The 19,103-nt window shown below is 34.5% G+C and overlaps 1 protein-coding gene across 1 annotated transcript in view; it reads right to left on the bottom strand.

Annotated features, from left to right (window-relative positions):
- Positions 1-3,462: 3,462 nt before the first annotated feature.
- Positions 3,463-19,103, bottom strand: part of LOC108908461 (26S proteasome non-ATPase regulatory subunit 1) — a 200,930-nt gene continuing 185,289 nt past the window's right edge. Inside the window, exons 11-15 of the mRNA XM_018712501.1 lie at positions 4,618-4,940; positions 4,377-4,561; positions 4,145-4,321; positions 3,768-4,092; positions 3,463-3,706 (exon numbers count right to left, since the gene is read on the bottom strand). Of these exons, the coding sequence (XP_018568017.1) occupies positions 3,636-3,706; positions 3,768-4,092; positions 4,145-4,321; positions 4,377-4,561; positions 4,618-4,940 (1,081 nt within the window). The 3' untranslated portion in view covers positions 3,463-3,635. The remainder of the gene's footprint in view (positions 3,707-3,767; positions 4,093-4,144; positions 4,322-4,376; positions 4,562-4,617; positions 4,941-19,103) is intronic.

The raw sequence follows: 19,103 nt of genomic DNA, 5'->3' as shown, positions 1-19,103 counted from the left end.
TTGCTGTACAAGCCGAAAAGTAAAAATATATATTCAATTTCAAAAATTTACAGTTGCGTAGAAATTATATTACAAATAGGACTCCTTATTGCCTATGATTGATCTATTTTCACAGTAATTTGTAAGATTAATAGAGCTTTTCATTCGTACACGTCATACTAAATATAAAACAAATGGCTTTCATAGTTTAAGAAAAAATAAATAAAAACTAAAAAAACTTTTTTTTTCAAGATCTTATATCTCTAAAAGGAAGCCTTTGGAAGAAAAACTGTATACTTCAAAATAACATTATTTTGACGAGATCTATCGATTAAAGTCCTAATTATAAAAAGTGAATCATCCTATATACGTAAGCCATTTTTGACATTTGAAAAACTAATGTAAACACTATCGCAACAACGGTAATACTAAAATCGGATTTCAGTATTCGGAATCGCTTGGGGTTACGTGGGCGAAATAGTAACATATTAAATAACGCTACCCAACAAAATTTACCCGTCACTGTTTTTACAGGACATCAGCCACGTTACTAATAGACATGGAGGTTTGAAGCATCATGGGGGATGAAAATCTAAATCAATTTACAGTCGATGATAGCAAACAATACACACGTGTCGTGCAAGTAATCAATAGGAATCACTGCATTGTAAACAGTATATCAGTTAAGTGGGACGATGCGGGGTCGGCCTAAGTTTCGCGTAATAATTCCTGATTAATTTTCACATTACTCACAGTTTGCTTAAAGAAAATGGTTAGAAAGTTCATTTTGAAGTTGTTTCTGCGCTTTACAGATCTAGAATAGGCCTTTTTGAGGCAGTGTCGTACTTAAATTTTGTTATACTGTAACACCGCTGGTCATGATTAATAAATAGCCGAATAAACAACGACGCGGCTGCCTCGCATCGCGGCAGTCGCTTCCCGAGATACTTAATGAGCGTTAATCACTAATTTATACGGGAGATTGTGTTGTCGTACGCTGTTTATTCTGCGTAATTGTCTCTCCGCTGCGAATATAAAATTTTCATAATCCAATTTATGTTGACGTGCTCCCTTTCTCCTTCTTCCCGCCTTTTACCAGTCCGTTTTTGTCCCGCGGTTCGCGCAAGGAGTCGGAAACGACGCGCCCGACCCTCGAGATTGTTTGATTCAGTTATCCTTATATTTGTTCTCACGGTTCCTTAATCTCGTTCATTAGGTGCGCGGGGATTTGCATACAAATAAGGAAAGGATTCGGATGCCTAATAAACACGCGAGTTTGTACAAGGCCTCGCAAATTAACGATATTGCTCGTTTAAACTCCTTGCCATATCGACATCCACAGGAGGTCCAGGGGTCCATTCATTGATATACATCCTGCGGACGTCCTATTGTGCGGAAAATGTGCCTAAATGTTCATTGTACTTTCTAATATCCATTAAACGGACGTTCTTAGGTTGTCTCTACATTGTATGGCTTGACGTTTATCGTAATATACATCTTCAAAAACAATTCGGAAACTGGGATTAAGCCCTCTGGCCGGTATTTGTATTTGCTATGTGTACTGTTTCAAAGTCATTGTACTGAGAAAGTCTAGTTGTCTCTAACTTCCAGGAAGTTCTAAATCCTCGTCCCTCACGTAAATACGGTCTAGCGACAAGCTATCTACCCTTTACAAGAATGTATTGACGTGATAAACCGCTTTTAAGGAAACACAAAATGACGACCTTATTTTAATTATGATTTTTTGTGACCGGCCCTACGTTGGGCGCCAAATTTTATGTACAAGAACACGTTTATAACGATTAGAACTGGGGTTTTATTTCGAATTATGGTTTTTAATTTTGCCCGACCCCACGTTGGGCACCAAATTATTATACGTGGGGAAATATTTATCATAATTATAATGGTTTTTATTTTTAATTATGGTTTTTAATTTTGACTGGCCTCGCGTTGGGCTAAATTGGATGTGTAGGTAATCTGAGTAAATAAAAATTTATAGGGTGTTAATGGACTTGTGTCAAAAATTAAAAGGTGTGAAAAAGGAGCAAAAACTAAGTTAACTGATGTCACAAACTTGTATCGCAATTTAAAGAAATAGAGAAAAAAGCGAATTAAAAATGTGTTTAACAGTTTTAGAACTGCTGAAATGCATGTATTTTATCGCGGCGAATACTTACAAAAAATTCTGTAACATTTTTTTACGAGTTTGTAGGTTTTGGACTGTATACGAAAGTCAATTGTTGTAGTGATTGCTGTGCTGTTTTTTGAGTACAAGATTTTTTTTTATTTAGCAATCGCAAATATTATATGCTCATAATTTATGGCGAAGCAAACGAAAATACCCACAGGGCTTGTCAAGTGTCAACATCTTCTGTGAAAAATCAGCAGTTCCCAAAAGGTTCTCCTTGCAATGTTGAAGTGTCAGATTTTAAAATTACTTTTTACTCAACACAAATCTGTGTATTTGCCTCATTTTGACAACGGACATGTGGCAAAAATATTTGACATAAGTTCATTAACACCCTATACAGGTGGCATAAAAGTATGGGAACCTCAAAAAATTTGGCGATATGCAAATTCCGGAAAAAACAAATATAGGGAAAGTTAGGTTTTTCCCTGGTGACCATGCCATGACTACTGACCACGTGGTCATTATGAGGTCAACGATTTTTTTAAATGAGATCGGATATGACCTTGACCATTTAAAAGATTTCAAAATGGCGGCGAAATCAAGATGGCGAACGAAATCAATATGGCGAACGAAATTTTTGAAAGTTAACCGATTGTCACCAAATTCTGTATACGGTGGTTTTCGAGGTCGCTGATCACGAATCCGAGGTCAAATTTGCAAAATTCAAGATGGCGAATTCAAGATGGCGACGAATTTTTTGAAAATCAGTCGATTTGCATCAAAGATGGTATACGGCCGTTTTTGGGGTTGCTGATCACGAATGTGGGATCAGTGACCCCCAAAACCCCATATATCAAATATAGTTTATTTTCTGAACGGATTGTAGACTGCCGTTCTCTCAGAAACTAGTTTTACTCCCACAGAAAAACTGTAGGTTTAGTTGCATTATTTTTTGGGTCTTTTCTACCTATTACTTTTTTTTTTATTTAACTTCTTGTCCGGAATTTGCTTAGGCTGCCACTTTTACTGGTTTGATGTGTTAATGGCTGCCAAAGTTCAATTCCATTTGACTTTTGACATGTATAGGTCCTTTCTTGAATATTCACCGCAAACTTATTTCTTCTCGACTGCACTTTTTGTTCCGGAACAACACTTTGGGTTTTAATTACTGTAATTAATTATTAATTAATTACAGCAATTTTATGCGGATCTTAGAAAAAACTTACTGACTCAGCCGTTTTTTCTGGATTTGTAGGCACCTTCATACGTTTTCACTCATCAAAAATTACTTACCTCAAACATTACTTCTTGTCGATCTTCAGCGAATGCAGCACACAAAATAAAACCCTCTCTACATTTTGCTTGCTTTATTTGACAACATGGACTACACATCAATTAAATTCAGTTTATAAATATGCGTGACAGCTACAGCAAACAATTGCGAATTACCCTAGGAATGGATATTAAATAAAAATAAAAAATACTTCACTATCGACTAAATAATAAAAAAAAAAATTGGTGCCGCTTAATCCTCGGTCCATTCGAATGGCTCTGGTGGCTCAGGTTCCTTCTCTTCCTCACCCTTTGGTCCAAAAGCTGCAACAAAAAAGATGTTACTCAACCGTCTCTATGATTTCGTCTCAGTTTCTATTCTTACCAGCTACTGGCTCCACGAGTTCCTCTTCTCCAGGCTTCAAATTACGCACCATGATGATTCCACCAATAGAAACATCTTTCATAGGTACGTACTGACTGTTCTCGTTAACAGAAATCACTTTAAGTTGTTGCCTCATCACCCTGGCGGGATTCTGAAGGATTTCAAAACTGGGTTCGGGCTCCTTTTTCTTCTCTTCCTTCTCATCCTTCTTGTCTTTCTTATCTTCTGCCGTAGAGGTGCTCGCTTTCTTAGAATCATCGGCAGTCTTCTTGTCATCCTTCTTCTCATCTTTATCAGCCGACTTCTTATCATCCTTGTCGTCATCCTAGAAGAATTAACTTTAAATACCAAATTAGTCTAAAGCCGAATAAACTTACCACTTCCATCTTCTCATCGCGATGTTTACGCTCGTGGTCTCTTCGTCGTTGCCTAGCGGCGATACTTAGAACTGCGGTGGTTACTTTCTCGCGCTCTTCACGTTTCTTCTCTTCCATTGGAGCTGGGTAGGCATAAAGACTCGGTTTGGCGTTGGATTTCAATTCCAACTTTGGCATCTGAAACAGAAACTATTTTTATCACACTTTCCAATGAGTGAATAGTTAAACTTACCTTAAGCTGAGTGTTTAAAGCAATGAGGCAAGTAGGAGTGAAGGCCAAAGCCAAACAGTGAGACAGAGGGAACCAGTACCAGTACTGGGTAAACACCAAGGTACCAACCACTGCCAACATATTCATGTGCCCAGTTCTAGATTGCAAAGACAGTGTAACATTTCTACCACCCGCGTCGATAATACCTGTAAAAAAAACGTGTAACGGGACTAGATTAATAAAAGGAAACTTCAAAACGTACCCTGAGCTAAGATGGCCCCGAACTTAGCCATAACGTCCTCGTGCTTGTTGGAGATGACCTGCGCGTACGTCTGCCTGAAGAAGGTCACCTTGGGGCAAGTCTGTTCGGTCTGCTGGATCAGGATCATGGCGGATGCGATGAGGGCGCCCTGACGGACGAAGTTCACCGGGTCGAACATCACCATGGGTTCCAGAAGGGCGATGGCCTCGCGTAGGCCAGTACCGGCGCAGGCTATACCCAGGGCCATGGCGGCGCCGTAGCGCACGTGCGGGTTGTAGCTCTCGGCCAGGAGGGAGACGACGCTGGGGCATTGCTCTGGGGTCCTGGAACAAAAGGATTAGATATGAAAATCTTTTAATAGGATGATAATTTATACAGTAACAAACAGTAGGGGCCCCAAAATAGATCCATGAGTCAGTTAATATGTTTAGCACACTTTTGCGATCATATAATTGTACTTTAGTATTGTACGGTTGTTCCTTGTAATACTAGACGAAAACATATTGACAATATAGTTTACATTAAGAATACATTCATATTTCGACTGCAGGAAGGTGCGGTTTATTATTATTCTGTCGTAAAAGTAATAATACGTCGTTTCAAACGCAGGAAGGAGTTGATTTCGTGAAGACAACGTTATCATTTGCACTGGAGGGAGAATCCTGACACGATTAATAGCACGGTCATTGAATCAAAGGAAACATAGTAGGTCCCGCGCCGAGCGAAGGGAACATCGCTAATTACAAGTTGTTCGAGAGGTAGGAACCTCTTCTAGTCGGTACACAAATGCCTGGGACGCTCGACTCGACAAAGACGAGAGTTGCGGAATTCCTCGGCTCGCTGACAGCATTCTATACTTGAATGGCAAAGAGCGACACATGCATCCGTCTAATTGACGGTAATAGCAAACAACACAAGTAAACCTGACACCCTGACAAATCACATTCTCCGCTGAATTCTCGCCTCTTTGATCTCGCTGGTTACTAAATTAAAAAAATTGGCCATTCATCAAAATATTAACGGCGCTACAACGTGTATATTTCGATGATGCCGGACTTTATTAAAATAAATCTTTTTATTATTAATCGAAAACACTCTTGAGGCGTATTAATATTTATTAAATGCTGATGATGTGAATATTTTAAGGTATACTAAAAACCATTTCACTACCGCTGTGTGCTTCACATAAAAATTCGATAAATATTCATGGAACTTATGAATGATGTCGCTTCAAAGAAATAATATATTATTTAAATAGCCTTATAAATAGCTATAACCCCGCTATAATAAAACAGGGCAGGATATAAATATTAAAACGGTAAAGGCAATTTAGTAAAATTGGGTGGTAAATCTATAAGACAACATTTAAAAATATTTAACCTGTAGAAAACTATAATTCTGAGATTGATTATTATTATTTTCAGGTTTGTTTCATTTTTATGTCGTTTTATTATCGCAATCATCGGGCTATATTAGGATTTATTCGTACAAGAACGTTTCGTGGTTCACGCGAGTTACATGGGGCGGAAATTAGTAGGGACGTTCGAATGTAAATAAAGAACGAAAGATAATTAGGACAAAAGGACAAGATTTAATTACCGATAAAAGGATTAATGGACATTTGGGAACCACATAAAAGTATCAGAGGAAAGATAGAGGAGAACCACGAAAAAGTTGATGATGTTACAAATATAAAAAGAAATGTTTAAAACAAAAAATAAAAATAGAGAACCATTTTCTTCCCACAATGATCGCTTATGAAATAAAAAAAGTAACTAGAGGATACCTATTGCTCTTTTAGGAATCCATATTTCTAAGCTTCTGAAAGCACTGTAAAGATGTTTATATTGTCGGAACTTATTTTTTTTTACATCATTTCCAATGTAAAAATTGGTTTTTATAAAGAAATGTGTATGATTCCAAGTAAAATGTCTATCAGTGAAAAAAATTAGTACATATTTTATTCTATGTATCTGCATTGCAATTAATACAATTTTCAGTAAGAATTATAGGCAACTCATAACCTTTTGGATGTAGCAGATGTAGAATATGTTTGAGGTTGCTTCCTTAGTCACCTTTCTGCGCAAAATTTGATTAGATATCGAAACATTTTGAACTGATTAGAGCTTATTGCAACGAAAGACTGGACAGTTTTATATACTTTATTTTAATTCAAACTTTTAAGGATAGTGACTACAATAATGTATTTACAATATCGTTTTCTTGGTGTTTTTTAATAATGTATCGCACAAAAACTCGATATACAGGGTGTTTAAATTTTGTGTTCGAAATTGCTGCAATTTATTCAAATCTCATTTAAAAGTAGCACAAAAATTAAATGAATAAACAAATTTCCAATGGATATCATCTCTACACAAGTTGTTCAAAGTTGTTTCCATGTGCTAATAAACATGCTTCCAAACAACCATCAAAATTCTGTCACAAAAATTACCACACCACACGTTCACTGAAAACCGAGATCTCTGTAAGCTGAGGGTATGCATCACACCAATAAACATTTTATACGCCGGCTAAGTAATACTGCAACACACAACGCACGTGCACACGATGCACAGAGTCGGCTTACACGTATTGTTAATTTTCTTAATTAATTTTCTCGAAAACAGAAGTATTTACACCATCAGTTACTTAACAAAAGATGCTCAATTTCGTGCCCTCTATCACCCTTTAATTTATTTCAGAAGCGCCCTGCAATTCTACAAGTATTCATGAAAAATTGACCACTTCTTACGAGAATGTGCACCCTTGAAGATTCCACAAAAGATACATTGCACCCCCAAGTCGTTCAACACATCAACAACAATCGACATATTGCGAATAAGGGCAATTTCATCGGATACCTTAAAATTTTTATCAAATCGAATCCCTACGGCGAATGTAATTCTAAGAAAAACTCCCCGGGAGGAAATTTATAATTGATGCTATCGATTCCAGGCAACGCTAACATAGACTTAACAGTTGGGACGGTATCGATATTTTTTTCCTCTTCAAAGGAAAAGAACGAAGGACTTGACGCCCTTTGAAAGTTTTATCAAGCGTTATAATTACCTTACCGAGTTAAAAATGAAACGTATCTTATGTTTAAGTGAAATTTTATTATAATAAGTCTCGTGGAGATTTAGAAGAAGTTTTTATCATTTAAGCGATATAAATAGATGAGATATTAAGCATAATTGACTGAAAAATTAAAATTGATTAGTCCTGGAGCTTTCAAGAAATAATTCCAAGGTCCCTGGATCACTCAAGAAGTAAATCCAAGGTCAAAGCTCATCCTTTCCGTTCACGAACATCAAAGAGCGTCGAACAGTTTCCTATAATTAAAAAAAAGCACTTTACGCAAGAGCGCTTATTGAAAAATGACTTGAAACCGGAGCAGATCCCGTTAAAATTGGGTTTTTTAGTAAAGCGCACCAGCTCAAACAAACACGCCGCGGAAATTTTACTGCATATCAAATACACCAGGTAAAATAAACTAATAAAAGCCGAATAAAAATATTTCCGGGACGCATCTGCCTTCGCCGGGAGATTTACATCGAAAATCTGAGGGCGCGCCAGAGGCTGATTGATTGATGGGCCCCGAAATTATTTTATGGCCGGTCGTAAGTTATTAATTATATATCCGAAAATACGAAAATAAACACCGAAACACCCGCGGTCTTGTTCGGTAGAAAAATAAACAAGGAAGACCTTGGAAAATCGTATCCTACGTTCCATCATTTTGCCTTAGGGGATATTTAACGGGAGGAAAACAACGTTTTCAACCCTTAACGTCGTTAACAAAACACGGAATATACCCTGGGGAAGGCGTAGTGAAGGTACAAGGGCAATTATCAATGTTTCAAAATATTTACACACTTTTTGAATATCAAATAATTAAAAAGTGTTAAATTCGAAAAGGACGTAATATATTTTCTGAAATAATTTATTTGTGGCACATTTGTTTTTTATTTATTGTGAACAAAATTTAAAAAAAATGTGAAATAAACCCTAGGGTAATCAATCAAGGGTTATTTTTTTATGAATATAGTTTTGCCTGATCAAAATTCTCACACTGAAAAGGCAAAATGTTTAAGCAAAATTATTAAAGAGTAACCCTTAACTCATACTTTAGCGTAGGGGTTTATTTCATAAATAAGTTTTGTTCACAGGAAGAAAAATACGAAACAAGAAAAAGGACATAATATAACTTTTTTGCAACTGTGTCATTTTGATATGGACATTTGTCTAATATCACTTGATTATAATAATTAGTGAATTCAGAAAAGAAAATTGATTTTATTTCCTATATTTCAAGAACCGGAAGAGACAATTTATTGAATTTTGGTGCATTATATCGATTTTTTGATTTTTTTTACTTTTTTGCCTCTAGTTTTTTTTTTGAGTAAAGATAGGTATAGGCATTGCTTCATTAGAAACAAAGTAGATAAAATTTCCTTTCAAAGTAAGAGGTTGTAAAGTATTTTTGGATGAAAATTGACTGTTATATTGCCGGTCAAACTTAGCCAATTTTTCGATTTTCGTCGCGTTTACTCTTAAACGTTTTAATTCTCATTTTTTGTGACAAAGGAAGGAAATAAGACGTTCAAGGATTTTCATCACATGACTTGCTCGAAGGGTCAAAAATGAAAAAACCGCGGGGTGCTATTAAATTAGAGGGTTGAAATTGAAGATAAGGGCGAAAATACACCCCTTTCAATTTTTTAAATATAGCACGAAAACGAAGCAAAATATCGGTATAGTTCATAAGAAAAATTTTGTAGAGAATTGAATTTCCCAAGGAAATGACATATTTAAAAAATTTAAAAGAAAAATTTTATGCAAAAAAATCGTTAATAAACAATTTTAAATAATCAAAAAATAAGATTTTTTGATTTTATATACTTTTTGACTCTAATTTTTTTTTAGTAGGCAGACAATTTTGCTATACAAAAAACTAAATGAGATTCCCTTCAAAATGATGCGTTTTCAAAAGTTTTTGGACTAATATTGAGTTATAACCGGTCAAACTTCAATATTTTTTAGATTTTCGTCGTTTTTAACATAATAATGATTATAATTCTTATTACATATTTTTACAACAAATTGGTTCTTTACTTAATAAAAAAATATTTCAAAAGTTTTTTTTGTTAATAATAAATAAAGATTCTCAAAACCTGAGTCAAAAAAGTAAATAAAATAAAAAAATCAAATTTTTTGCTTTTTTTTAAACTGTTTAATAACGATTTTTTGCATAAAATTTGTCTTTTAAATTTTTTAAATAAGCCATTTCAACTAGCAAAATTTTGCTTCGTTTTCGAGCTTCAATTAAAAAACTGAAAGGGGTGCATTTTCACCCCTATCTCCAATTTCCACCCTCTAATTTAATAGCATTTGAACGATTCATGTAATAAAATATCTTGAACATCATACTTCCCTTTAAAATCTTATAATCAATAGCCTACTACGCGTGAGTAAGGATATGTAACCGTGTATTAAGAAAAAAATGGTACGCCACTAACTTTTTAAAGTTTCAAAGGCAAAAATTACATAAGTAACCCAGCATTATGTACCCCAGATCCCTTTTTATCAAAGTTTGACTTAAACCACTAATAAATTCTTATTCTCAAAATTTAAGTGTACCTACCTTAATTACGTTTTCCATGATTTTCAAAAACAAAATAGAGAACATCCCAAATCCTTTCGGAAATGGGTAGAAGGAGTGAAAATAAATTGTCTTATATAAACGTATGTCGACGACTCCGTTTTTCAGATACAGGGTGTTCAAGTTGCACCACAAAAAAATATTTGTCCAATAACTTGAAATAAAAATGGCAGAATGTAGACTAGACGTCCACAGGGGTGGGTATCTCTAAAAATAACACCATATTTTTCTTACACATTCCTACAATATATTACAGTCAAATAAATAAAGATATACTAAGAAGTCTCTGGCGTCTTAAATTTATTGGAAAATTATTTTTTCGTGTTTGAACATCCTGTATCTGAGAAAATGGCTGAGCTGAGAACATACGTTTACTAGGCCAGTCATTACAGCTTTTTTCGGGAAAAAAATACTATTAGAGGTTTTTTTGCGGAATATTGTTCAGAAACGTGTTATAAACAGAATATCAAAAAATCAACTCGAGACTAGTTGGGAAACCTTGTTAAAACAATGGTCAAAGTTATGGAAAAGTGGTTTTTTGACTCGCGTAAAAAAACTGTTATTCATAGAGAAAAAAGGTTTATACAAAAAAGGTAGGTACTAAATAAATCCGTAAAATAAGACAAGTCCGATTAAATTCCGATAATTTGTTTATGCGCAAGAGCTCAAAAATGGTCGAAAATGGCCGTTTTCTTCAAATTGCTAATAATTAATGGAATTTTCATCGCAGGCACTTCAGAATTCAGGATTTTTGAGGCTTTATGCACCCTTAATAAGTGGTAAAAATTTCAGCCCAAAAACTTCATTAGTTTGGCGTTGGCGGAATTTGTTATCTAAGAAGATGCTATTTTCAATTGATTTTTCCCAAGCTCAAAGACGTTGTAGAGTTTCGATCATTAGTTGTTTTTGTACCTAAATAGTTGTATTGACATATGCATTTACGGAGAATTTAATTTTTCAAATTTAATTTGTTCAAAAATGACTGAAAAAATGTTAATATTTATTAAATTGTTAAGATAATTATTAAGGTAATTATTATACAGAGACTTCTCATTTTATAGGCTTATTTAATACCTACCTTTTTTGTATAAACTTTTTTTCGCTATGAATAATAGTTTTTTTCAGTCAAAAAACCACTTTTCCATAACTTTGAACATTGGTTAAACAAAGATTCCCAACTAGTCTCCAGTAGATTTTTTGATATTTTGTTTATAACACGTTTCCGAACAATATTCCGCAGAAAAACTTCTAATAGTATTTTTTTCCCGAAACAGGCTGTTTCATGTCTATAATGACTGGACTATACGTAAAAAAAAGTCAATTTCTTTTCACTTTATTACCTGCCCCTGAAGTTATCAAGATAAAAACTGTTACACCCTGTCTATACACAAAAAAATGAAGTTAGGGAATTTCAATTACAAGATTCCCATCTAAAAAATTCCCATTAATTAAGGCGCGTAATTAACTTTTATTAATCCGTGGGGGGCGCCGCACAGGAACGCCCGAATCTCGCCCGAGGCGGCGCGCGATTTCGCGTGTCTCTTTGAAAAGAAAAAAAAGTCGGCATTTCCCTCAAAACGTGTCACTTAATTAAGCGCCCAAAAGGCCCTTCCGAATACGCCGCTCTGGGCAGATTAGCGAAAAAGTTAGCTGCGAAAGTGAGAGGAAAAAAAAGGCCCTTTACCGGAATCTCCTAATCCTAATGAATTAGGTGTTTAAATTTGATGTTTCCCAAGCGGATAACTTTACATAAAAAAATAATTCGTACAGATGTTACTTTGTTTTGCTGTTGCTAAATCAGAAGGGAGAAAACGAAATGACAAAAAGTTCGTTACATATTATTTAGGCCAAACAAATAAAATTTTTACTCGAAAAAATTATTGTCTAAACTATTTTTTTTTAATCTTTTAACAATAAACAATAATTTGAAAATAATTTGTGAATTTTTACTTTAATTTTACATTTAAATCGTAATTAAATAACTAACAAAATATTGAAAAAATATAAGTTTACTTTGGCTTAATATGTGAAAAAATAGCTTCATTTATTCATTTAATAATAGTAAAATAATTCCGAAATTGAAATTTTAATTAATATTTCGTTTAACAATAATGTTTGTGACATTTCTGTAAATTAAAAGAAATTAAGTATAAAAGATGCATTTTTTCTGGGGTTCGGGGCTATTCTACGAATTCGTAAATATGCGTATTGTTATTTTTTCGTCGAGCTACCCCAGTTAATAAAAAAAGAAGTTTCTACGATGAATAGAAGCCGAGATATTGCAAAATTTACAGCGCGCATCAGTATGAACTTTGGATTTCACTTTTCTCGCGCGCGCGACTCGCTTGGACGAGCTTCCCCCACCACCACGCCGGACATTTTACTTAGCAAGTACCTTCTCTTTAAAGGGCTCATGAGTCGTTAATTTTCCACATTTTTCAATGCAATTCACGAGAAATCGTACCTTCTCTTTAAAGGGGTCATGAGTCGTTAATTTTCCACATTTTTCAATGCAATTCACGGGAAATCGTAGTTTACGTCGTAAACTTTATTTTGCGAAAAATTCAAGTCTTAATATTTATAAACAATTGCGCTACGATTTAAAAAAAAAATCTTATCTTGGCTCCTGTTGGTTGTAGAGGGTGCTTTTTTTAAATTTGTATTTTTTGTCAGCTATCCATTGCATCTATTTTCGGTGAGGTAGCATAAATAGCAACAATTTTATTCAAATTGTTTATACGCGAAAAACGCACGGTTTTTTAATGCACAATTTGAGGATGTTAATTTCAAAAAAACGATGATATTTTTTTATAGGTCGCTTAATTACGTCTTTAAGATTACAATGACGCTTTCAGAATCATGTTTGGTTGAAAATTAACGCCTGTACAGAGGCTTAAAGTTCATAACTTTTGGAGCCTCCGTTATAAACAAAATGAATTGGGCGAAAACTATTGCACCTACAGAGCCCACTTTTGACACACTTTTAAAGTATGACAAAACCCTCAACTTGTCATAGGTTTTATAAAATTTTAACAATAAATGCAATAGTTATATATAAATTAAAAGATGGGCACTTTTCTTGGTTTTTTGCAATAACTTTTTTGTTCATTAACCGATTTTAAGTAATTTTTCTGATACTTAAAATACTACAATGTTAGTGGTAATAATGACCTGGAAAATTCCCCACTTCAAATTAGAAAGCAGGTAAATTCATTGTACTTAAATTTACTGTCGAAAATTTTAAGAGAAATATGAAAGATGGAAATTTGTACAAATATTTGATGTGTTATTTATGACGAATAAGTATCAAAGGAAATGGAATTGACTTATTTCTTATGAAATACGGTTATCATTGGATCTAAAACATCACAATGAACGATATCGTATAACGAATTCGTAACTAATGCTGCGATAGTTTGTTAGGATTTCGTGTGATTTCGCATCCACCAAACGATAGCAGAAGATCAAATCCATCAACCGTTTGCCCTGTCAATTTTATAGCGACAGAAGTAGGCACAGATATGAGTTATTACCGACGACGACGACCCTTTCCCGTTGATTCATATAATACAACGCCGTACAGGACACAATAATATTTTTCGAGCATAACGAAATTTGTCCAAGTCCCCTTTTGCCCACTTTTCCCGACCTTATACGCGGCAGGAAAGCAATTTGCGAGAAGCGTCCCCCAGAGACGTGCCTGCCCGCCACTTCAGCCTGATGAATGATCGAGAAGAAGTCGATGAAGTTGCATCTCTGGATGATGTTCTCACGCAATGACAACGAATAGAGATTTTAGGAGAAATGACTGTCCACATCAGAAGGACATCTTTTACGAGGTCGATCGTTTTGGATATCTCTATGTGATCGCGCTTGTCGTCATGCTCACGAATTATGTTTGCGGCATTGTCGACGGCTTGTACTAGGTCTTGTCCTTGAAATAGTTGAATAACGTGTGAATCTTTTGGCCTCAAACACGACTATTTTTGCAATTACGTCAATTACGTATTTATTGTCAGGTATACAAGCAAAATTTTTTTTGGTAAATGACACGCAAACACATTTATTGATATTAAGCGATAAGCTGCGTTAGTTAATCTTTGTTACGTCAAATTACAATTACAAACAGTTCTCGATACGTCCGAACAATTTATAAACCATTGTCATCGTGTCATTTATAAATAAATTAAACAAGATTGGCCCTAAGACCGAATTTTGGGGAATACCTACCTTCAACAAACGTGATTCTGCGGTAATAAACTTACAATTTTGTATCAGACAGGTAAGATTGTAGAAAATAGGTAATTCTTGAGCAGTAAGAGTTGCCCTTGTTACACCTTTGCATCACAATCTCATTTAAAACATTTCGAACCTGCTAATTAAGCCACCGAATAAAACTAATACAAAAATAAAAACTAATTTTTATTAAAAAAGTTATATTTTTGGGAAAGAAGTAATAAAGTTATTACTTCTGGCAACCACCTGTATTATAAAAGGAACTTTCGTATGTAAGGGTTTAATGGAAAAGGGGTTATACGGCTTGTAAAATGGTACGGATTCATGGGGATAATACGCCGTTGTGCTCATACTTTGATAACTTCCCTTGTATTTGCAGCGTGGCAAAGTTTCTTGCTGGCAAACAGAAAGGTGTTCTTGGCGATAGAGGGGAATATATTAGTTTCGCCTCTCGTTTCACATAAGGTATGCTGCTAAATACGTTTTATGCGCTCAGTTTCGTACGCTGACAAATTTTCTGTTTTCCTCCATCCGAGTTTAGTGATTTCCTTCATACAGTCATGAGAAACTTTAACAAATATTCAAATCAACCAAATCTGATGCACAAATTAATTTTATAAAAAAGAATAATGGTTCTGGCTCATTAACAGGAGCCTCCTAGAAAATTTAATTTCTTTCAATCAATGTTTTTGTCACCATGGGCGTGCTTATGGGTATGCAACATTGATTTTGGTGTTTAATTTAATGTTATTTTCTCTACGTGTTATAGACCGGGGGATATTAGACTGAAGTTCGACGATGTCTTTCTTGTTCATGCCTCTGAGAGTACTGAAAGGCAACCGAGAGACAAGTACAATAAACTAAATTTAAAAGATGGACTGCCAATCCAGTTTTCCTTTTCTAAAAAAATTATGTGTACAGCGACGTTTTTCCCGCTTATGCTATGTTCGTAAGTTGAAGAGAAGTATCGATTTTATCACAAAATTTTTTTGGCATAAGTGTCGCAAAGGACCTAAAAATGGAAAACTTTGTAAGAAAATGTGAAAAACATCTTTATTTGTCTACCAATTTCTCATTAATGCCAATTAGAAATATGACATTATTATATTCGAAAAGCTCATAAAAAACATTGGCATAAGTCCTACTAAGGACTAAAGAAAATAGGGCTTTGGAAAAGCTGCGGAAAATTTTTCGTTTTGGTCAACGTTTTTCTCGTGAATAAATTAAAGCTTATTGCAAAGAAAAAAATGAAAGTATTCATTTTTTTTAAAGGGCATAAGTCCCTGGTGAGGACTATATGCTAAAAATTTTTTGAAAAGTTGTAGGAAAATTCATGAAAATTTTTACGTCTTTCTCGCTTATGCCATTTTGCATGCACGTAGGAAACTACATTATAAAGTCATATAAATGTAGGCATAAGTCCACATTGGATTTTCATGTTGTAAATTAATTTGAATTTTAATACGAGTCAGGTCGACAAAGTAGAAAAATAATAGAAAATTGCCACAATTTTCTCGTTTATGCCGTTTCGTACACGAGTAGAAAATATTACTAAAAGCCATTTTCAAGAGTGGCATGAATGCCACAAGGTACCGTCGTATGTAAAAATTTTTAAAAAGTTTATTTCATCGCCTACGCAATTTTCGAAATACTTATACTTACTTGCATTTAGCGTATTTTTAATTTTATAAATATAAGTAATTCATGTATTTAATGAAAGTTAATAATAAACTATTTCGGCATAAGTCCCCACATATTAGAAATGATTTTTAATAATTTTTTGAGTCATGATCAGAAAAAGAAAAATTATATGATAAATTCATGAACGAAAATATGTATATTTTAACGGATCAAAATAAAGGCCTTACTACCAGCTTTATTATAAGTTATTAAGAATTATCGTAATAAAAAATATGTTGAAAAATCAAACTAAACCCAATACAAAGCTTTCTCATTTTCATGTATTTTTTTTATTTTAAATTTTTGATTCCCTTTTATAGTTAGAAATATTCATTTTTTATATAGATATCTTCTCCGACACTTGCATTATTTATGATACATTTTTTAAATTAATTTAAGTATATCGAAAATTGCACAGGCGAGAAAATAACCGCTATTTGTAATTTTTGACAACTTTAAAAAAAACTTTACATACGACGGTAGCTTGTGGCATTCATGCCACTCTTGAAAGTGGCTTTTAATAATATTTTCTACTCGTGTACGAAACGGCATAAACGAGAAAATTGTGGCAATTTTCTATTATTTTTCTACTTTGTCGACCTGACTCGTATTAAAATTCAAATTAATTTACAACATGAAAATCCAATGTGGACTTATGCCTACATTTATATGACTTTATAATGTAGTTTCCTACGTGCATGCAAAATGGCATAAGCGAGAAAGACGTAAAAATTTTCATGAATTTTCCTCCAACTTTGGGACTTATGCCTTCATATTAGACCCATAGGGGAGTTATGCCTACTTGGCACAGTACATTATTTGCAGTAAGTATCATAAATTTTCAACAGCATAAATGAGAAAGTTATAGAATGAAATTAAAATTTTCCGCAACTTTTCCAAAGCTCTATTTTCTTTAGTCCTTAGTAGGACTTATGCCAATGTTTTTTATGAGCTTTTCGAATATAATAATGTAATATTTCTAATTGACATTAATGAGAAATTGGTAGACAAATAAAGATGTTTTTCACATTTTCTTACAAAGTTTTCCATTTTTAGGTCCCTTGCGACACTTATGCCAAAAAAATTGTCTGATAAAATCGATACCTCTCTTCAACTTACGAACATGGCATAAGTGAGAAATACGTCGCTGTACACATTATTTTTTTGAAAAGGAAAATTGAATTTTCACAAAGGTGTCCCGCAGCCCATCTTTTAAATTTAGTTTATTGTTCTTGTCTCTCGGTTACCTTTCAGTACTCTCAGGCATAAACGAGAAAGACGTCGTCGAATTTCAGTCTAATATCTCCCGGTCGATAAACATGTTTTATAGCCTTCTTAACGGTCATTCTCACATTGGAATATACTAAGCTGTTTTTACAGTTTTTCCAGAATTGATGCAGCTTATACTTGTCATTGATTTGTTTTGATTGTTTTTGGTATTTACAGACTACCAAATGGGATACTATAAGATTGCACGCGGATGTGCTTTTTGCCATTAAAAATAGACTACCAATATTAGGAAGGAAACTATTTAAAATTGCTTTTCTATTCCCTTACGAACCGATAGTTTAGCAACTTGTTAGAGAAATGACAGAGAAAAACGAATCATCTGAATTCACCACAGTTTCCAATTCTCCACGTCGCCGTTACACCGTGCCAACACTCCCTAACGACACATACACCGTCTTGGGAATGCATCCGGAGATAACCGCCAAACTTTCCGGGAGTTTTCCAACCGTCACCTGCAACTCCATCCCTAAAAAGCACTTCTAAACAATCGCACGTCGCGTCTGAACGGCTACGGTTAAACTTTTTGGCAACGGAGAAATAAACGCCCAACATTTCTAAGACGGAAACATTAATAACGCGGTTTTTCAGGTTCGTTTTCTTGAAAAAGCGCTCTTGTTACGAAACGTACCTTACTCCCTAGACTAGATCCGCATCTTAAATCATAACGCATTACTTCTGGCATGGGATTCGAGAATCGAGATCCGGGCATTAGTCGGACAAATTGGTCGGCCAGATGCACTTGATACGTCCGTGATGGATCGGACCGCTTGAACTTGGCTTTTTACGATATTAGTCGCGGATGATTGCGCAGTGCAGCAACGGTTGCCGCCCGATTCACCGCAGGACGAATCAAGGATCGACTTCTTTGAGGCGAAACGTTAAAAACAGGGCTTTAAATCAAAACGTTAAAAAAGAAAGTGACCGAGTTACAAATAAGTAATAGGTAATAGCTTAATAGAAATCCAACCTTTATTTTGATAACATATAATATACAGGGTAGCAGTTAAAGAATGGGCCAAACTTTACCACTAGAATCTACAACGAAAATTAAAGGGTGTTGAAGTTGAAAAAATAAAAACTATTTCAGGCATATCTCGTTAAGGGATTTTTTTCTAATCCGATATAAGGACCTACATCATTTGCTTGATTTCACGCCAGTACAAAAAACAGTGGCGTGCAAACTATATTTTCGAGATTCTTTTCTAAAAAATAAATGTGACGCCACAGCGTAAAGCGGAAATAAATAACTTATTTCAAATTTTCAATGATTTTTCAGCGTAGGTAAAAAGTATACTTGTTGAATATAGCTGAGGCNATACAGAGTGGGCCAAATAATGAAGACGAGTTAGGGATCATCCTTTTCGGCTAACTCAAACCACAAACCTATTTTTCTAACATCCCCAAAATCCAACAAAAAACCCTCTTCCAGGAAATCTACTAGAACATCCATTTTCATACCTAATTTATGCAAATTGAGCCAGAATGCACTTAGTTTATCTACTCTAATTGACATTAATGAGAAATTGGTAGACAAATAAAGATGTTTTTCACATTTTCTTATAAAGTTTTCCATTTTTAGGTCCCTTGCGACACTTATGCCAAAAAAATTGTCTGATAA

Source organism: Anoplophora glabripennis, unplaced genomic scaffold (assembly GCF_000390285.2).
Source record: "Anoplophora glabripennis isolate ALB-LARVAE unplaced genomic scaffold, Agla_2.0 scaffold368, whole genome shotgun sequence".
Taxonomy (NCBI): Eukaryota; Metazoa; Arthropoda; class Insecta; order Coleoptera; family Cerambycidae; genus Anoplophora; species Anoplophora glabripennis.
The sequence above is the reverse complement of the archived record's forward strand: the minus strand, read 5'-3'. Positions and strand labels throughout refer to the sequence as shown.